Source organism: Solanum tuberosum, unplaced genomic scaffold, assembly GCF_000226075.1.
Source record: "Solanum tuberosum cultivar DM 1-3 516 R44 unplaced genomic scaffold, SolTub_3.0 scf00010, whole genome shotgun sequence".
Taxonomy (NCBI): Eukaryota; Viridiplantae; Streptophyta; class Magnoliopsida; order Solanales; family Solanaceae; genus Solanum; species Solanum tuberosum.
Genome location: NW_006238936.1, coordinates 1,408,743 through 1,428,633, shown reverse-complemented (window position 1 = coordinate 1,428,633; position 19,891 = coordinate 1,408,743). Strand labels below are relative to the sequence as shown.

Sequence of the window (19,891 nt, the reverse complement as noted above, 5' to 3'; positions counted from 1 at the left end):
TATATTTACCGCCTATATTCAAGTCAAATGGTCAAACTTGCACATTCTTGTCAACTACAATATATAGAAGATTGATATATTTGAACAAAGGTAGTTTAATCAACTCGGATTTTGTCGTTGATTTATTATTCCAAATTAAAATTATGAACGAAAAGGAAACAAAAAAAACACTATTTAAAAATGACAACGTATGGAGACCCAAATTTGGTAGAAATAGACGTAAACCTTACCCAAAAAAAAACGAAAAAACTCAATAAAGAATGAAATTAAAGTGATATGTTAGAAAAAATAAATAATTCTTGGATGAATTCAAAGAAATTGAAGATAGTGAAATTAAAAAAATAAATTGAACTCTCACCAATAAAGTAAAAAATCACTCAATTATTTTAATTATTTAAATTTTAGTCAAAAATTTATTTTTTGAGATTTCAATTTTAATCACTCAATTTTTAATTGCCAAATATATTTTTATTTTTATTTATTCTATAACCACTTAATGTTTTTAATGTTTAATATTAATAAAATTTTTCGTTCTTCATCTTTTTTCAATGCAAAAATCCATTTTTCATTAGTTATGGTACATGTCAACAAAATAAAATAATATAAATCTAACAACAAAATAAAATAAAACTAATGAGTGAAGTAAAGAAAAAAAAATGAGTAAAGTAAGAGAGAGAAAAAATAAGAAAGAAAAAGTCAAAGAGTGGTTTTCTATTTTGGAGAGAAAACCACAAGTAGTTTTGTCACCTAAGGGCTATTTGGTCATTTCGCCGTGTCTTGCCAATTCATGCCAAAAAAGTGTCTTGCCATTTAGCACTACTCAAAAATAATAATGCAATGTTATTATTGTAGATTCGATTTTTCTCCCCCGTAAAGTTCACATCATTGTAAAGTTATTGTCCAATCTGTGCTATGAACTAGGTATTGAGCATGTTATATCTATCTAGCATATAATGCTAACAAATTTTGTCGACACAATCACAATGATTATGTATTATAATGCTTTTTATGATTGAAAAATCTTCCGTGGACATACAATATGTCAAATATTAATCTATCAATCAGGTTCATTCAGTCATACATGCACATGCTTATATAGAGTTAAATTTATATGCATCGACAATGTAAATTTATTTTGTACTATCAAATTATTGAAAAGAGTTTTGTACGTAACTTTTCATCTGATTCTAAAGGACATTATTATTTTGAAACTCATTTGCATCTAGAGCACAACCTTAAAAGTTTACAGTAACTTGAGGTCAAGGATGGAGCAGTAAATTTATATGAGTGGCTTGTACTTAAATTAACAGAAAGAGGGCAACAGCCCATGTTACCTCACATATGCAACTTTTCTGAACCATAGAAGATGCATGTGACATATTATGCAAATGCGTACTATATATACTTTATATCACATAGACACATATAATATATGACCACCTTCCCATATTCTATTTGCACTTTGGATTCGAGAAATATATAGACTAATTTTGTCATGCGTTTTGTACGTTCACCACACAAGATATAGTCGTTATTTGTATAAAATTTGGATTTAATTCTAGAATATAAGCCAGTTGATGTTCAAAGAATACACTAAGAGTAAATAAAATTACAAACTCTTTGTTTACCTAGCTGAGCATTACCTCCAAGCAGAGTGGGAATTGGTTACAACTTACAAGAGACAGCGGAAATTGTAAAATGAACTATATATTTGACTCTCAGGGAGGGGAAGAATAAAGAATTAGGTGACATTTGCAAGACAAATGTGCTATAGAAGAGCTCTTACTCATCGGTCACAATCAAATTATAGATATGTGACCAGTTTGTTACAGAGAAGGTGAGATCAACTCATGTACTGCTTGCTTTCATTCACTTAGTTTACAGCTGCGCATGTATGGATGGTCAAATTTTATATATTTGGTCCAGTATGGCCTGTACTTTGTCATTGCCAACTCCAACCACGGTTTCATGTTACCGTTGTAATGTACCACAGCTGCATTCTCAATATCTGACCGATCAATGCTTGGATTGTATCCCAAACCAAGCACATGCCACGACTTGTCTAGTGGATGTGTGAGCCCGTAAAATGTGATCAGCCCTGGAGGTAGAGTACCCAGTTTCCAGAGGACCCTGTCTTCATTCTAATGCAAAGGTAAAAGAGAACCAAAGTCCAACTAAGTAAGAACTCAAATATCAAGTACAATTATATAAGACAGACGGAAAGGCAACAAGAATTCTTACCATGTTTTGCCACTTGTGATAAATGCCCGTTATATCTTGCTTCTTCCACTCCTTAAGATCAAACATGTTCATGCCATAAGCCCACCCACAGGCATTTGGATCAAAGTTTCTCGCAATATGAGGATTTGAGAAGTTTAGGTACTTGTCAAAACGATGAAAACTCTGACCACAGGTCTCAACTGCACCATTCACTTTCCCATGAAGGTCAACTGACCACAATCCTGTTAAGTCTTTCTGAACAACAATGTCATCATCAAGAAAAAGGATTTTATTCAATTTTGGATAAACCTGAGGGAGATAAAACCTTAGGTGATTGAGCATTGAAAGATATTTGGGGTTCCGGTACTTCAAGTTAGAAGAACCAGCAGATAGGGTGTTGGGATGAGCAGCCTTGAAATAGTATTCTTTCATTGCAGCAGACTCTAGCTGCCGCAGAACAGGACAATATGAAGAATTAAGCCACTTGAATTCATCAACATTTTCAACATGGATTGTAGCTTTTCCAGGAGGGTTCAACAAAAACCACATGTTCATAGCTCCAAAGTTCAATTTATCACTGACTAGATGAAATACATGTTTCTCTGGTTCCTGCAAAAATATCAACACACATCTTCAAATACCCACTAGAAACATAGTGCTAATTTCATTAAAGCCAATAATATAGGTGATGAAATACAGAAACATGCAAGGCAGCGAAATATATTCAAGGGTACCCCAACTATAGCATGTTTTATTCACGTTTGGTGTTTGTTATCATGAATATGATGGGAGTGGTAGTGCACCAACGAGTAACAAGCCAGAAAGTAACATAGAGTTTCTCTCAGACACAACACAATCTTTAAAGCTTAAAGGCAAATGTGGATGATGGTCTCCGAAATATCAAACAGAACTCACCTTAGCATTCACGATAGTTGAGTTGACAACGACTGAAGCAGCCAAAACATTATCAGAAAATAGGGCATAATGGAAGAGAGCAGGATTTTCCAGATTCTCACTTCTTGGGAACTTTCTTTTTTCAGGAGGAAGGAGGTAATAATCAATAGTCAAACGCATGGACAAGCAGTGAATCCCATTCGGTATAGTCTTTGCAGCTAATTGGCTCAAAAAAGTGCTCTGCCTCTTCAAACCTCTGACTTGCTCATCTGCAGATTGCAGCATTGCTCTCAGTTTCGTTGTCACAAGCTTGCAATCATAGAGCTGCTCTCTAGCTTTAGATAGCACTTGGCCCATAGCTTTCATTTTCTCATGTGCACTATTGAACAAGTGAACATGAATGTGTTACTCTCCACTATATGATGCAGAGAGAAAAGCAAGTTGATCAAGCAAGCAAAAGAGTCAAGAAAAACCACCTGCGTGTTAGATCAGCATCCGAGCCTGCATCACCTAATGCACGCTGACTTTCTTTAAGCCGAGCCTGTAAGTCACGGGCCAAATCCAGTTTTTTTTTCATTGTTGCAATGCTTATGTACACCCTTGCCATAATCATTTGATCTCGCATCAAGCGCACTGTTGAATCAGTGTTATCATTATCAGTTTCTTTCCTCCATACACTGTACTTCCCCAGCACAGAAGAGTCAACTGACTTAGAACGTTCGATGGCAGCATTTTCAAGCTTCACAGTCACATCATCATCTCGTTTCACTAAATCAGCAGCACGCTTTTCACGTCTTCTCTCTCGCAATTGCTGCAGCGCAGGTTGAAAAATAGTTATAACTCAGTTATTCATAGACACAAGGCAAGCCTCCAAATGTTAATAGAAATAAATAAAGTCAATGTGAGTCTAGCTCGGCCAATAATCATACATACCCTTCTGGCCAACTTGGCAGTTGAATCCACAAACTGCGAATGATCCCCTGAAAAATAAGGTAGTCTTTGATTATTAATATGTGCATGAGGCACTAAATTTATCATCAAGATCTGTAAGTAGCTATTTACCATTAACAGGACCATCGCGTTTGCCTCTGGTGATTTCTGGTTTGGAATCTGCAGCAGCTACCTGACTTGGCTTATTTACCTGTGATACATCAAAAGAGATAACAAAATCAGCATCTTGCTAGTCACGTAATTTTTCAGGACACAGTTTTAGTAACAAAAATCCAAGCATAGCTGGACTTTCATCCAGAGTTCCAGACCTTTGCATCAGCTGCACTTTTCTTGGCTACAATTTCTTGCCCGATAAATTTCCATGAGGCAGACAAATTGTTCTTTCTAAGAGAATCAAGACTGAGAGGTCCTAAATCATCTGTACTGGCTTTGATGATGTCAATCACCTGAAAAGTATGCATGATTACTTAAGAGTAAGAAATTATCCTCATTGTAGACCAAAAGGAGAATGCTAAACTTAATAACAAAATTCAAAAAATTGAAAACTTGCCTCTTTTGTCAACAAAGGTTTGATTTGTTGAAGAGCAAGCCTCTCTCTCCAATCTATATCCTGCAGCAGAATGAAAATTTTCCTTATTCAACTACATTCAGCATCCTGGAATTCTAATCGATGCAATATATAGCAAAGCCTACCTGTTTACTTGAAGTGGTTGAAAAATCATTATGATCTGCAGAAGAACAACAAGTTGAGTTATAACAACTTAGAATAAATGTGAGGTAACTGTAGTAGTTGTAACAATTACATCATGAGTATTTCATCCCACAAGTACAATAATAAACACCCATTTAGAATTGAGAAGGGCCACTCATGCAGTTGTTACCTTACATTTCTCACTCATAAGATGCCAATCAACGACAATCAAACTAGTGTTGGTTACTCCAAGCCCTCCACCAACAAGAATAACCCTCTGCCCTTCCAGCATAATATTGTAAGTGACCTACTTTCTCTTTAAGGAGTACAATGAAGTAGTTTTTAAATCTTTACTACTCTGAGATATCATTTGTAGTTAGCAATATCTGAGATTCAGTTTCTCAATCTCATAATGTTACTTTAAAATATACTCCCTCCGTTTCATTTTACTTGGCATGTATACCAAAAATAGATGTTGCATTTTACTAGTCCATTTTAGCAAATCAAGAGAATTCTATTAGTTTTTTTCCATACTACCCTAGTATTGAATAACTACATAAAGTAGTAGTAGTCAAATATATAGTCCCAAAGCATCATTAATAAGGCTATTTTAGTAAAATACACCTCCAATAAATGTTTTCTTAAGGGGTGTGTCAGGTCAATATGGGCCAAGTAATATGAAACGGAGGGAGTAAAAAATATTCAGACATGATTTTAGAGTATGTTAAGAGTCAACCATCTAACTGACTTAGCAGATCTTGTGAAATAGATAGACAAGAAAGTTGACCAGTTAAACTACAATAGTATAGAGCTATAGAGCTTTCCAGTTAAACTACAATAGTATGAGCTGTAGAGCTAAAGGGCCAACCATTCCAATTTTTTATCACTTTCAAACTTCTATTCCAGTATTATATGGCATAGAGCTAAGAATAAGAATATCTGACCTCACAACACCTTAGAATGCCAGTGAATGGAGAAAGCATAAAATGACTATGATGAGAAGCAGAAGAAAGAATAAAGTGGGTTTTCAAAAGGACTTCACAATGTTCTTCATCAACAAGGAAATTTTTGATGGAGCAAGATGGATGCACATCTTGATAAGGGAGGATATACAAGGAATACAAGACTCTGAGGTGAGTCTCCAAATTCCAAAAATGTGGTATCAGTCTCACCTTAATGAATCACCTGTCCTAGCAGAGCAGAATAACTAAGAACCTTTTTGTTTTCTTGACCAAATCTATCTAGCCAAGAACCCTGTATGAACGCAGGATGCTCTCGCAAACTTCTACTAGTATATTAATATCCAAAAGTAAAATACACAGAGGAGAGAAATATAGAACAGTACTTTCTTAAAGAAATGATATAACCTAATAGAGGCACATCTTTTCCATTCATTTTACTCTGTTCCGTTGTTGTTTTGCTATGGGTGAACTTCTAAGTTCTAATTCATTGCAAGAGGATAAAGAGGTTTTGATTTAGAACATGTATGATACCTCAAGCAATCAACGAAAATTATTTTGAGGAGTATTTAGTCCACCCAGCTCATTATCACTTATGAAACATACTACTCATTCTATCACAAACTATTTGTCCTTTTTATCTTGGGTTGTCACGAAGGTGAATCCAATTCGCTAAAAGGGAAGTGTTTATGCAACAATCTCCAGCAATTCTTTGAAAATAAACCATCAAAAGAGTAGCAAACAAATATCATCTCCATTCCAAGTAGGACACTTAAATTAGATGGAGTGTTACAACTTCGGAAGCAAGTACCATCCAGCCTGACTGAAGATGATGACGAGGCAAGGACAACAATGAGTAGAACGAGATTGATGACAACAAAAGAAGAGGGGAGGAGGATGGAGATGATGATGATGATGACAAAATGATGGTTCTAAAGCTCATTCCAGAAACTGACAACTACATAGAAAGCATGGCCTAGAAGGCTAGAACCATCTAGGAAAGAGCAGTGGTTGGTTTAAGAGACAATAATGAGAGACAGAAGAGTGAAAGTATGTGTATGAGTGAGAGAATACAAACTGAAAATTAGAGAGGCGGTGCTACCAGTTTGCACCAACTTTACAAGAGATTCAATTAGAGCGAAAACACCGCCCAGACGTACCCAGACGTACCCAGAAGCCAAGTTAAAACTAAGAATTGGGAAAAGAAAGAAAAAAAAAGGAAGAGAAGATCACCACTACATCTATCATAAACGATCAACAGCTTTTGGGGAACTTTAGCCAGCAATTTAATATAACTCCCTCCATTGTCAAGTACCAATGTACATGACATTGTCCATGTTGATACATACCAACACATTTAACAATATTCCACTAGCAGTAGCACTCTAAACAACTTCCACACCTTCCAAAATATTTAAATTCATTAAACTATTCAAATTATAAACTTCAATGTGATTTCTTTTCTATCAAAATAACCTTTTAACTACAAAAACTTCAATATTTACTTCCACTTACTAAACTAATATATAAGTCAAATGAACATCTTAGACTTTGTGTCCAATCAAAAACCCTCATATAATGGGATGGAAGGAGAGTACTAAAAAGCTAATAAAAGGTAACACATCACAAGAGTTTTAGTCCCTCAGAGTCTCAGACTAATACCAATACACTAAAAGGTCAACTCCTATGATCTAAAATCAAATTAATAACACAAAAGCATGCAGCATGCAGTTTCTGCAGGTGGATCTAAAACAAAATTGGAAACCTGAAATCAGAATCCAAATTCATGTTCACAAGACATCATCATAATTCTCTGCCTAATGCAGAGCAAGTGAAAAGATTTCAACTAAAATAAACAAATGTACTGTTCCTTTTCTTAACCTCAACAGGAACACATTGGTATTAATACAACAAATACATATCAACAGAAAAATCCTATATCCATTAACACAGAGAGAATAAAAGCCAAATCCCACCACCCCTCAACAGAAGAGAGTGGTACTAGTACTCCCTAACTCCATTTAAGAAGTCCATAGATCACAGGAACATCAGAATTAGGCAAATCAAATTCCACTACTGAATCTATCAACTCTCAATAAAAATGGGCTTAACTAACCAAAAATTTATCACACTTGAACACTTCAAGAATTGCAAACCCTTCAGATTTCCCAAATCAACATGCTTCATAATTGGCTGATATCCAGGAATGGTTGATAAAAATGGAGCACCAAGGCACTTTAGCACAGGTATATGATTCTTTTGCCATATACCACAAGTATACTTTCTGACCGGAAGTGCACAAATCAAAGAGTGAGTTTGTCACTATGAAGGAAATAACCTTGTGTCCCATTTAAGTTAAATAGTCTCCAACTAGAAGCAACAAAACTTAGCTAATCCTAACAACATCAAAATAGATGAACTCAATGAGAAGAGTTCAGCAAACTTTTTAGTCTAAAACAAAATGTAGCTTCATGCATTTAACAAAGAACACATTTTTAAAGAGAAAGGGACACTGTATTATATAGCAAGCACTAAGGAAGTATTGTGGTATTTACAAATGAGCAAAAAAAAAAAAAAAACAGAAGACTCTCTTTCCAATCCTAGAGGCAAAAGTATTGATTCTGCTTTATTTACTAGTTCTTATTTCCACCAAAAAGAAAGCAAAAGTATGCAATTAAACTTAGGACTGAGACATGGTTGAAAACATAATAGAAACTAATCAAGGAATTGTTTGTTGTAATACATCACTCTCAATTTGTACTAACTAAGTTGAAACACACACAATTTTCACTAGTCAGATAAACGCGAAAAAGGGAGATAATCAAACCCCAGAAATACAAATACTATTTCTTAATGAGAGTATATAAACTAACCAACTGAAGTAGAGGTGTAGAGGCCACGTCCAACAAAGAAAATCAAAGGAGCAAGGAATGAACAGAAGATAAGAATCACAATTGGGAAGCTAGATCCAGCACTTTTGTTCCTTTGGGTGCCTAAACCTGATGAACCCCTCTTCAATGCCATTTCCTGTTTCCAAAAACAAGAGTCAATAAACCAACACAAGTACAAATCAACATAAATTGCACCCATAAAAGTACCCCCAAAGGAAACAAGAATGACCCATCAAAGATTGCACCCATAAAAGAAGAAGTAGAAGTAGAAAGAGGAAGAGAGATTACATAGGGACTTTCAAGAATTGAAAAAGATTGGATTTTTAGGTCTATGAATGATTCTTGAAATCACAATGTGATTAAAGAATCATGGTCTCTGATAAATGAAAGGGAAAAATGGGTATCTGAAAGAGAGAATATATGAAGAAGAAGAAGAAAGAGATCTGAGAAAATTGGAGTTTGAGAAGAAAAAATATTGAAGGATTCTTTTTTGCTTTTTTCTTTCTCTTCTGTTTTCTCTCTCTTTCAATTTCTGATTATTATTTTCTTTTTGCTGGTTTTTTTTTTAAGAAAGTGGAAAGTAGAGGCTACGGCGTCGTTTTTACGCCGACACGGACCACACTTTACAACTTGTAATTATTTATGGTTAGGATTAGGAAAGTCATGTACCTATGATGTAACTTAGTTATGTTAAAATTAGTATTTTAATTATTTGATTTCATATATTAATAATGAGAGAAAATTGTAGAAATAGCAAACATATAATAGATATAATAAGGCTTTATAACTATAGTTTTGTTTGTTATGTAGCCTGCGGATTGTATATTTTTGTCCATTTGTATATTTCACTTACGAATATATAAATAGAGTAAATATATACAAATTTTGTATTTATACATTTAGAATTTTTCAGAACTTTGTTTGTATATTTCACTTGCCAATATACAAACAAGGTAATTTATTATTAATTTTTCATAAATTGTATACAAATAGCTAAGGTAAGCATATACAAAATTATGGATATATAATCAAGAATCAAATTATACGAATTCTATATTTATACAAATAAGACAAATTATACAAAATCAGACAAATGACAAAAATTAGGAAAACTGTATCCACATATTACAATTTTCTTAAACTGTAGCTATAATACCTAATATAGGCTAAATGTCTATTATTTTGCATAATTTTTCCTAATAAGAATAATATATATGGCATAATTTTACAAATAAGTTGTTTGTTGGGATAATTTTAAATATAGTCATATTTTTATTTACATAAAAAAATTATTGAATTTGTGTTTCTCAATGCGATACAAATTATGCAAGATATTAGTCCATAAGTTTTACTTAGTAGAGTATCTTTTTAGCCTAATTTATAAAAATTACCTAAAATGGCCATTTGGCAATGTTTCCCCCCCCCCCCCAAAAAAAATGGCTAAGTAGCCTGTCTTTCGTTCTTCTTCTTCTTCTAAGTCTTCTTTTTCTTCTACGGCTTCTTCTTCATCATGGTTGCTTTCTCTTGTTCTTTAAAATTTGATGTACCACAAATGAAAATCGTTTTGAGTGAATTATATATTAAAATATTCAAAATATTGAGCGAATTTCATATCTAAAATTTGGAACTGTTTAGAGGTAATTTTGAGTTGGTCGGGATTAAATAATCAATGTATACACCATGTATATAGTCAGTGTATAGTTAAACTATATTCAATTTTTTGAGTGTATCATAATGTATAGTCATTGTATACTTTCTATGACTTTTAACTATTTTTTGTGTAAGTAAAAGTATGATTATGTTTATTGTAAACTAATTACTTTATTGTATATTTTTAAAACTAGCCCTACTGTAAATTGTGTTTTTAATTAAGGAAAAATTACCTAAATACACAACTTATTTTACCATAATCTCTATAATCTCCTACCAAATTTTCAAAAATCCCCTCTCGGATACATCACTCTCCTCTCACTGATACATCCATGTCCCCTCTCGAATACATCTCTCTCTTCTCTAATACATGCCCCCCCCCCCTTTTGGATACATCTCTCCCCTATATATTTGGATGTCATATCCCTCTCTGATACATCACTCCCCTATGTATCTAGATGTCATGTCCCTCTATGATGCATCCCTCCCCTCTCAAATACATCCCTTCTCTATGTATCTGGATGTCTAGTGATGTATCCAGAAGTCCAATAATGATCCGGAAGTCCAAGTGATGTATCCGAAATTCATAAATTTTAAGGAATTTTTATAATTTGAAAAAGAGTAGAAAAATAATGCAATTAACTCTTAATACTATGAAATTTATATAAATTATAGTATTATACCATTAATCCGACTAAAGTTTGATAAAAATCATCCCAAGACAAATACTTGTCGTAATTGGGCCCAATTGTAAAATCCGTTGTGTGCGCATCCAACCCATCTTCAATATTTGCATCAAATCAAAAGGACGGTCGGAAATCTAAACAATATATCACTTAATTAGAGTACTTAAAATTAAGGAAAAGTTACATATTTAGCCGCTTGTCAAAAATAATTATATTTTTTAGTGATATATATGCCAAAATATACACTAGTTCTGTATAAGAAAAATGTACATAGCATGTTTATTTATCTAAATAAGGGTGTATTTTTACATAATCAAGAAATCAAATTAAAGGTAATATTTAATTAAGGGCTGTTTTATCAAAATCATTTGTTATTATCTATAAAAACATGTAAAATTCTAAAGGATTGGGCCATTGCCCATGAAAACTTCATGCCATAAAGGATTTCAAAGGTACTATTTGCTGATTAGCAGGCATTTGGTCATAAGATTTGGGAGTCTGATTTCAAAGCAATATTTGGTTATGAAATATGTATAAATTTCAGTTTCAGTTTCAAGTCTAGTCATAATTTTATTTTTTTCAAAAAGTAAGGATTTTGAAATTCCAAATAATTTTAAAGAGTTATTGGCTAAAATCATCCCTCAACTATGACTCAAATCTAATGTACATCCTTATATTATCTAAGTGAGCAAAAAACATCCTCATACTATCTAAAAAATAACAAGAATCATCCTTCAATCTATTTTTGTTAAGAAACTGGTTGAACCAATAAAAATAATTAATGTGGTCATGTCTTGCCACGACGAGAAGATCAAAGTTACCTAAAAAGAATAAGGATATGGATAGAAAATGAATCTTTCATTCTCGGAATTTAAATTTTGTGTGTTGTTAGTTCATATATTTTTTGCATCATCAAGTAAATTGACTTGCAGCAATACATAAGTTTTGAAATATTTATAGAGTAGATTCCGATGATTAGAAAGATTATGTAAAAAAAATCATTTTAAAAATATTACGTCCAACTATTTAGAGGTTTTCTTTAATAAAATATTTAGGGCATATGTACTATATATACAATGCAATTCGCATTTTATATAATGTACAGAAATACTAAAAATTTAGTGAAATTACATAGGCGTTTAGTTAAAAAAATAAAAAAATAATTATTGTATTCGAAAATTTTGAAATTGGAGTACTATTTGGCCATATTTTTACAAAGAATATTTATAATTTCAATATATTTTGTCAGAATATGATTTGAACCCTCAATTTCTAAAGATTTAAAAGAATCACTTAACTTGACTAGCTTAACCATGTGTACATATATTCATTCGACTTGACACGTTTTTTTGTTGGTGGCGTGAGTTTCTTAAAAAAAAATAGACAGAAGGATGAATCTTGCAACTTTTTTGGATAGTTCAAGGATGCTTTTTGTTCACTTATATAACACAAGGATGTACTTTAAGTTTAGGTCATACTTCAGGGATGATTTTAGCCAAAAACTCTAATTTTAAATGTAAAACTTGACTCATACATTTATATTTTGTAAAAAAAAAAAGATTCATTATTTTAAAAATTTGCAAAAAAGACTCATGCTTGACGTGAAGAAATTGTTCACACCATACCATGCGAAAGGATTATATTAAAGAATAGTTGTTACTACTATTGTTGATTTTTTTGACTAGTGAATCTTTATAAAATTATGTTTTATTTGAAAGTTTGTAATAACATGTAATTGGCAAAAATTATTTATAAAAAAAGAAAATCAAGATATGTGATTTCCTGTCTCTTCGCGATATTTTGGTGCCTTGTTTATAAACTATTATTTGCTCATTTGTTAAGATTGTATAAAAGTTAGGGAAGTTTTGATTTTTTGCATAAATTACGAGGTTTTTACGTTCATGAAAAAAAATACAATATAAGAAGTCTAAATTGGAGTTTTTGGTTAAAAAACATCCTTAAACTATAACCCCAACTTAAACTATATCCTTAAATTATCCTTCTTAACATAAAACATCCTCCAAGTATTTAAAACTTAACTACTTTCATCTCTCTATTAAAATTTGTCAAAAAATTAGCGAATTCCACACAAAAACATATACAATTCATACTATTCTCATAAAAAATTCTAGAATATTATTACCGATTGGAAAAAAGAACCAAAAAAAATGGAGACTCATGTTTGCTGTTAAAAAAACAATGTTAGGACGGTGTTAGTCTCTGAGGAGACATGATTTGCTCTCCTCCTTTACCAACTGAATGAAGTTGAAGCTTAATTTCACACCATCTTCACCTTGTAAAGTCAAAATGTCGTTAGGTCAATAATTTTTTGGGGCAAATTGATAAACGGGGTGATCAAGATTCAACTAATTTAATTTTGATCTCTACTAAGTTTCATTTTTCATTATTAGAAGCAAAAGTTCCGATTGACACCACTTTTTGCAGATTCAATGAAAAGAAAACATTTCCATTGGCAATTCTTTGATTTCAAATCAAATGAAAAGTAAATAAAAATAACATTGCTATTTAAAAGGAGGGAAAAAGGACAAATATACCCCCGAACTATCGTAAATAGTATGCATATACCCTTCGTCATACTTTTGGGACATTGGTGCCCCTGTCGTCCAAAAACTAGGGCATATATACCATTTATACTAACAGACATACACGTGCCATAATCTTATCCATCGACCCGACATTTATTAAATACGGATCGATGGATAAGATTGTTGTCACGATCCAGACCGCCGTGATTGGCACCCACACTAATCCTCCGATGGGAGAACCGTTACTACAACCCAACTAACAACTTGACTAAAAACTAAGACATTTAAAGATACGGAAGCAGGTTTAAATGACAATAAAAATGGAGTCCCCATAAACTCCAAAGGTTTAAACAATTAACTAACCAAACTAATGCGGAAATTCAATCCTTAGAACCTGAAAGTCATTATACCAAAACTCTATGAACAACAAGTCTAAGAACAAGGGGTACAACCCCGAAACTAAACAATCACCTTTAACAAATAGTCTGAGTCCGAAGAGAGTGGACTTAAACAAGAAATATCCATGGCAGCCTGAAAGAACTGACTCACCCTTGAATCCGGTCACGCTCAATAGTCACCTAGCTGAGGTCTATCAATAGCCGCCTGAAGATGCCCTGTACTCAACAAAGAACAAGCAAGTGCAATATCAGTATACAACCACAGTGTACTGGTAAGATCACACGACTATCCCAATAATTGAAACACATGCAAGTAACCACAACATTATAAAACAGGCATATACCAAACATATACAATATTAGTCATCTTTTCAGGATCAATGTAGCATTCCACGTTCTAAGTAATACACATTGATTATCATTTTAGAACAACAAACAGTCTTTCAACCTCAATCACCATTAGATATGAACGTAATCAACACAAGTAGATACACAACACAATTCAATGGCCCTTTCACGGAACCTAATTCAGTGGTCCTCTCATGGAACCCAAACCCAAACTGTTAGTGTACCGGTTTGTGGTATCCGATCCAATATTTATGTCGGAACGTGGCAATCGATCCCATATTTATGCCGGAACGTGGCAACCGATACAAGTTAGTGTGTTTAAGTCTAACATACATAAGTCAATATATCATAGAACATATACAATATCATCATTTACGAACAAGGTAGAGTTTCACATTTCTCAACATACACAGTTACAACAATTCATTGGTCCTCTCATGGAACCCAAACCCAACACCATTAGCATGTCGGGACCTGGAAACCGATCCAAGTTAGTGTGTCCAAACACAATACCCGATCCATTCAACAAGCCACAATCACAATCACAAGTATATTCTCACAATCATACAAATAAGTCATGATTTCATGACAACAATTATTCAGTCATCCTCATTTACGATTAGGGTGATCAATAATGCAACATTCACATACCTACATACATTATAATGAAGCAAGTACAAACATATATCACACCAACATGAAATCACAACCATTACCTACCTCGAAACAAACTTGAATCTCCTAAGAAACTTGATTCTTCCCTTTCCAGATTCGTTCTGCTTGTTCTTGGTCTACAAATAATTAATTTAACACAAGAATCAATAAACAATAATTAATTACCCGAATTACTAACAATTCTATCAACCCTAGATCATACCCATGATCCCCATACCCAGATTAGGGCTTTCTTCACCATAATTTCCAGATCAAAACCCTTACCATCGATAATTACCCATTAGATTACGTTCTATAGATCAAAAAATGGATTCGGGGAGTTAAAATCTTACCTTTAGCCTCAAGAATGGTGAAAAAATATCAAGAGAACCCCTGGGTTCATTCCTTAGCTCTCAAGTTCGAAAATTGCAGAATAAAATGTTTTTAGGGTTTATTTCCAACTTTAAGTCGCGTCTGCCCTGCCGTGGCGGCAGAAATCCCGCATCAACGGCTTGCACGAAAACAATGAGCAAAATTTAATAATTCCAAGACCCCATTTCACAACACACCTTTAACTAATGATACTCAGAAACTTTCCGTTCACGCTAAGATCAATTCCGGGAGTTCCACTGGCCCAAATTTAATTCCGTAAAGTCGTACGGGTTCCTTAACGTCTTAGCTATCTACTCATGTGATCGAATTCATAATTAGATCACCTAATTGCTACCAGATTTCCCTATAACTCACAGACTTCGATTTCCTCCAAATCTGGACTAGGTTGAGAAATCTCAAGTTACTACGAAAAAGTTTTTCGGCCTAAATTTTTTCCCTGTTGGCTTTTCTATAACGACAGGAACAAGTCGTTACAATTGCGCCACATGTCCCTATTTATTCTTCCGTTAGAGTGAAGGGCATATATGTTCTAGTTTTTTGACGACAGGGGCATCGATGTCTCAAAAGTATGACGGAGGGTATTTGCATACCATTTACGATAGTTCGGGGGTATATTTATCCTTTTTCCCTTAAAAGGAAGACAATGCAAAACGTTGTTACTAAAAAAAATATAATATTATTTTAGATGTATGTAGAATGAACATAATTGGTTTATTGGGGTGATTTAAGGAGTTTAATTTGTTGACAGTAGTGTGAACCGTACATGTTGTGAAGAATTTGTTATTTTTTGACAAATTTTAACAAAAGGATGAAAGTTGTCAAATTTTAAATAAGGAAAAAAGGACAAATATACCCCCGAACTATCATAAATGGTACGTACATACCCTCCGTTATACTTTGAGATTGTCTATACCCTTACCGTCAATCTTTTAGGTTGTGTATACCCTTAAAACTAACTGACGGACACATGTCTTCATCTCAACAATTTACCCGATTTTATTTATTTTTTTACCCAAAAACCCACCCCATCTTTCTTAATTTACCCACCCATGACCCAAATTACAACACCATGGCATTTAAAATTAAAATAAAAAGCAAAGAACCCTCCTCCATTAAAACATAACCCAAAACCTTTTAAATCAAACAAAAGACAAAATTGTTCTTCAATACATCTTCATTTGCAACTCTTTTTCAAATCTCATTAAAACAAAGACACAGTAGCATGTGCTTTCGTTGAAAAACAAGAGATCAATTTTAATTTGTTGTTCAAATCGATTTGTTGTTGAATGGGGTTGGAAATACTATCACCATTGATAGACAAAACTTCAAGTTTAAAAGTGGGTCTTCAATAGAATCAAAAATTTCGAATTTAAATTGATTTGTTGTTGTTGAAAGGGATTGAAAATACTATCACCATTGATGGACAAAACTTCAAGAAAAGTGGTTTGCAATCAAATAAGAAAATTTGAACTTAAATTGATTAGTTGTTGTTGAAACGGGTTAAATATACTATCACCATTGATGGATAAAACTTCAAGATTTAAATTGGGTTTGCAATTGAATCAAAAAATTTGAGCTCAAATTGATTTGTTATGGTTAAAAGGGTTCAAAAATATTCTTGAAAATAGATTTTGATGAATTGAACCAAGTGCACCATATTTTTGTGATTGTTGTTGGAAAGCTTTTGATTTTAATTTTGCACAAGTTTAAAAATATTCTTACAATCTATTTGTGTTGTTGAAAGGGGTTGATTCATTGTTGTTGTTTGAAACTTTACAGAGGATGCATTGGGTTTATTCTAGATGAAGATTTGGTTATTTGGTTGTGGGTCGGGTGGATCTTTTAATTTTAGGTAAATAATTAAATAAAATTGAATAAATGGTTGAGATGAAGCCACGTGTCCGTCTGTTAATTTTAAGGGTATACACAATCCAAAAGTGTAACGGTAAGGGTATATACAACCTTAAAATATAACGGAGGGTATTAACATACCATTTGTAATAGTTCGGGGGTATATTTGTCCTTTTTCCCTTTAAATAATTGAGGGATGTTTTCTGTTAAGGAAAATAATTTAAGGATGTAGTTTAAGTTGAAGGTATAATTTAAGGATGTTTTTGGCCAAAAACTCTCTAAATTACATATCCAAAAGAAATTTCAACTTCAGAAGAACTTAAATATTTTTCAAATCATGTCCAAACAAACCCTTAACGAAACTTGATGAATTCATATAATTATTATTTTTGAGAGATAGTTATTACTTTCAATGTTAAATCGGTTTAATTCAATAAAGAAAAGAAATACTAGAAATAAAAAGGTTCAACATTCACTTTCTTCAGTTCTTTCCTAAGACTATAAAGTATCGAATGATCGATTTGATTTGAGAACAAAATAAATAAATATTGTGATATTCTAACAAGTAACAACAATTAACGAATCACGCAATATCTTGATAATCAATATCCATATACAACAAAGAAAAAAATAGAGATTTTTTTTTAAATTCTATTATCTTCTCATAATCTAGGATTATTATAATGGGCTCTCATCACTTGGATTTGATAATAATAAAGTTACTCCCTTCATTCACTTTTACTTCTTTAGTATTTCAAAATATATTTTTATTTTTATTTGTCATTTTAAATAAGTATTGTGGTAAAATAGTGCACTCAAGGGTGTGGCCTAGTAATTGAGATCTTTGAAGTTTCACGTTCAAAACTCAAACACCGGATGATTCTTTCTATTTGTCGCAGGTATTAAATCAAAAGTGAACAAATAAAAACGAAATATGCAAAGTGAATTTCATTAAATTCACCTGTATTTGATGAGTGGTGGAACAATTGAATTTGGTCCCCATTAGTCATGAGTAGATGAAGAAGATTCAAAGGAAGTGTACGAAATGATGCCTTGAAAGCTCAGCTTGTTTATAAATGGAAATATATAGTACATTGAAATGCTACCCACTCCAATCCATTAAAACCTTCTAAAAATGGAAAAATCTAACCACCACCACAGCCTACTAAATTGTTTCCACTATTAATTTAAAGGGAAAAGGGTCAAAAATACCCCTCAACTTTGGTTTATTAGTTGATTATACCCCTGCCGTTAAAACAAAGTTATTTATGCCCTTGCCGTTACCAATTTCACCATTTATACCCCTCAATTGACGGAAATCCCCAAATTGACTCAAATTAACCAATTTTATTTAAATTACCCAATTCTAACCCGATCCGACCCGACCCGAACCACCAAATAATATAAACCCATTTTTGTTCATCTTCATTTCTGTTAATCTTCAACTTTAAAATTAATAAAAAAAAAGTCCAACATAATAACAAATTAACAAGCAAAAGCTGTAACAGTGCCCAAAAATACAATAATATCAAACCAAAAATTAAAATAATCAACAACAAAGTGTAATAGCATACACAAACTTGAACAACGAATATGAATGAAAAATTATTGGAGCTTGAACTCCCTAACCAAATCTGAAACACAGAGAATAGAGTGAAAAATGTAAAAGAAAAATAAATCATCATAAAATATAAGAATGGAAAGAAAATAGAGGGTCATCGGAAAATGGGGGTGAAGCTTGGTCGTGGAGCTGTGTTGGTGTTGTTAACTGGTTCGAGAAATGGGTTTGCTGATTTTGGCGTTGGGAGAGAGGCTGTGGTGGCTGCTGATTTGCAGAGCCTCGCCGGAGTTCATGGTCATTATTCACCGGAGTTGGAGCCAAAAACACATATCCAATAGAAGAAAACGTAAAAGGAGAAAAGGGAGGGGGACTGGCGGCGAAACTAAAAGGGGAAAAGGGAGGGGACTAGCGGCGAAACGTAAAAGGGGAAAGGGAGGGGACTGGCGGCGTTCGCTCTTCGCTGGAGTTCGTGGATGGAGCAGGTGGTTTTTGCTAATTGTTTGATGGGTGTTTTCAAATGTATTGTTTACAGGTTGTTTTTGAAAAGGAATCCAACATTAAAGATGAAGATGAACAAGATAGAACAAAAATGGGTTATATTATTTGGTAGGTTCGGATCGGGTCGGATCGGGTTAGAATTGGGTAATTTAAGTAAAATTGGTTAATTTGAGTCAATTGAGGGGTATAAATGGTGAAATTGGTAACGGCAAAGGCATAAATAAACTTTGTTTTTAACGGCAGGGGTATAGTCAACTAATAAACCAAAGTTGAGGGATATTTTTGACCCTTTTCCCTAATTTAAATGCATAAGCCTCACTAAAGTAGACTATTTTCGTTCCGAGAGAACTCAAATCCAAAATCTTTATTCTAATTAAAACTTATATTTTTTTTTACCTCACCATGTATACAAAGATAATTCAATTATATATGTATAACTTACATAAATACCATAGTATAAAACCTAAATTATCTTCTATTCCTATTATTTTTGTAATTACATAAATTCCATGTTTTTTAGGCATTTCGGATACATAATTAAGAATCTGGATACATTATTGTTGATACATTATGTATCAATTTGTTGCACATATTAAGGGGGGGAAAAGCTGAAAAATCAAATTAAGATCTCATAGTATCCATTTGTTGCACTAATTAAGGAGGGGAAAAAGCTGAAAATCAAATTAAGATCCCATAAATT

General features: G+C 33.1%; 1 protein-coding gene across 1 annotated transcript; it reads right to left on the bottom strand.

Moving 5' to 3' along the window:
• Window positions 1-1,531: 1,531 nt before the first annotated feature.
• On the bottom strand, window positions 1,532-9,086 carry LOC102602542 (polygalacturonate 4-alpha-galacturonosyltransferase). The gene is made up of 11 exons (XM_006339444.2): window positions 8,895-9,086; window positions 8,589-8,742; window positions 4,759-4,793; window positions 4,616-4,675; window positions 4,374-4,511; window positions 4,177-4,255; window positions 4,048-4,094; window positions 3,591-3,925; window positions 3,136-3,493; window positions 2,242-2,829; window positions 1,532-2,141 (listed from the first exon to the last, which is right to left on the bottom strand). The coding sequence occupies exons 2-11, from the start codon at window positions 8,737-8,739 to the stop codon at window positions 1,866-1,868; spliced, it is 2,067 nt and encodes a 688-aa protein (XP_006339506.1). The 5' UTR covers window positions 8,740-8,742; window positions 8,895-9,086; the 3' UTR covers window positions 1,532-1,865.
• Window positions 9,087-19,891: the final 10,805 nt, after the last annotated feature.

What these genes read in the sequence shown, in the direction of transcription:
- LOC102602542 (XM_006339444.2), bottom strand. Translation starts at nt 8,739, where the DNA reads ATGGCATTGAAGAGGGGTTCATCAGGTTTAGGCACCCAAAGGAACAAA. An exon ending in AAAGTGCAGCTGATGCAAAG is followed by an intron (nt 4,256 to 4,373) that starts GTCTGGAACTCT and finishes GATGTATCACAG; the next exon opens with GTAAATAAGCCAAGTCAGGT. An exon ending in ACGCGATGGTCCTGTTAATG is followed by an intron (nt 4,095 to 4,176) that starts GTAAATAGCTAC and finishes CTTATTTTTCAG; the next exon opens with GGGATCATTCGCAGTTTGTG.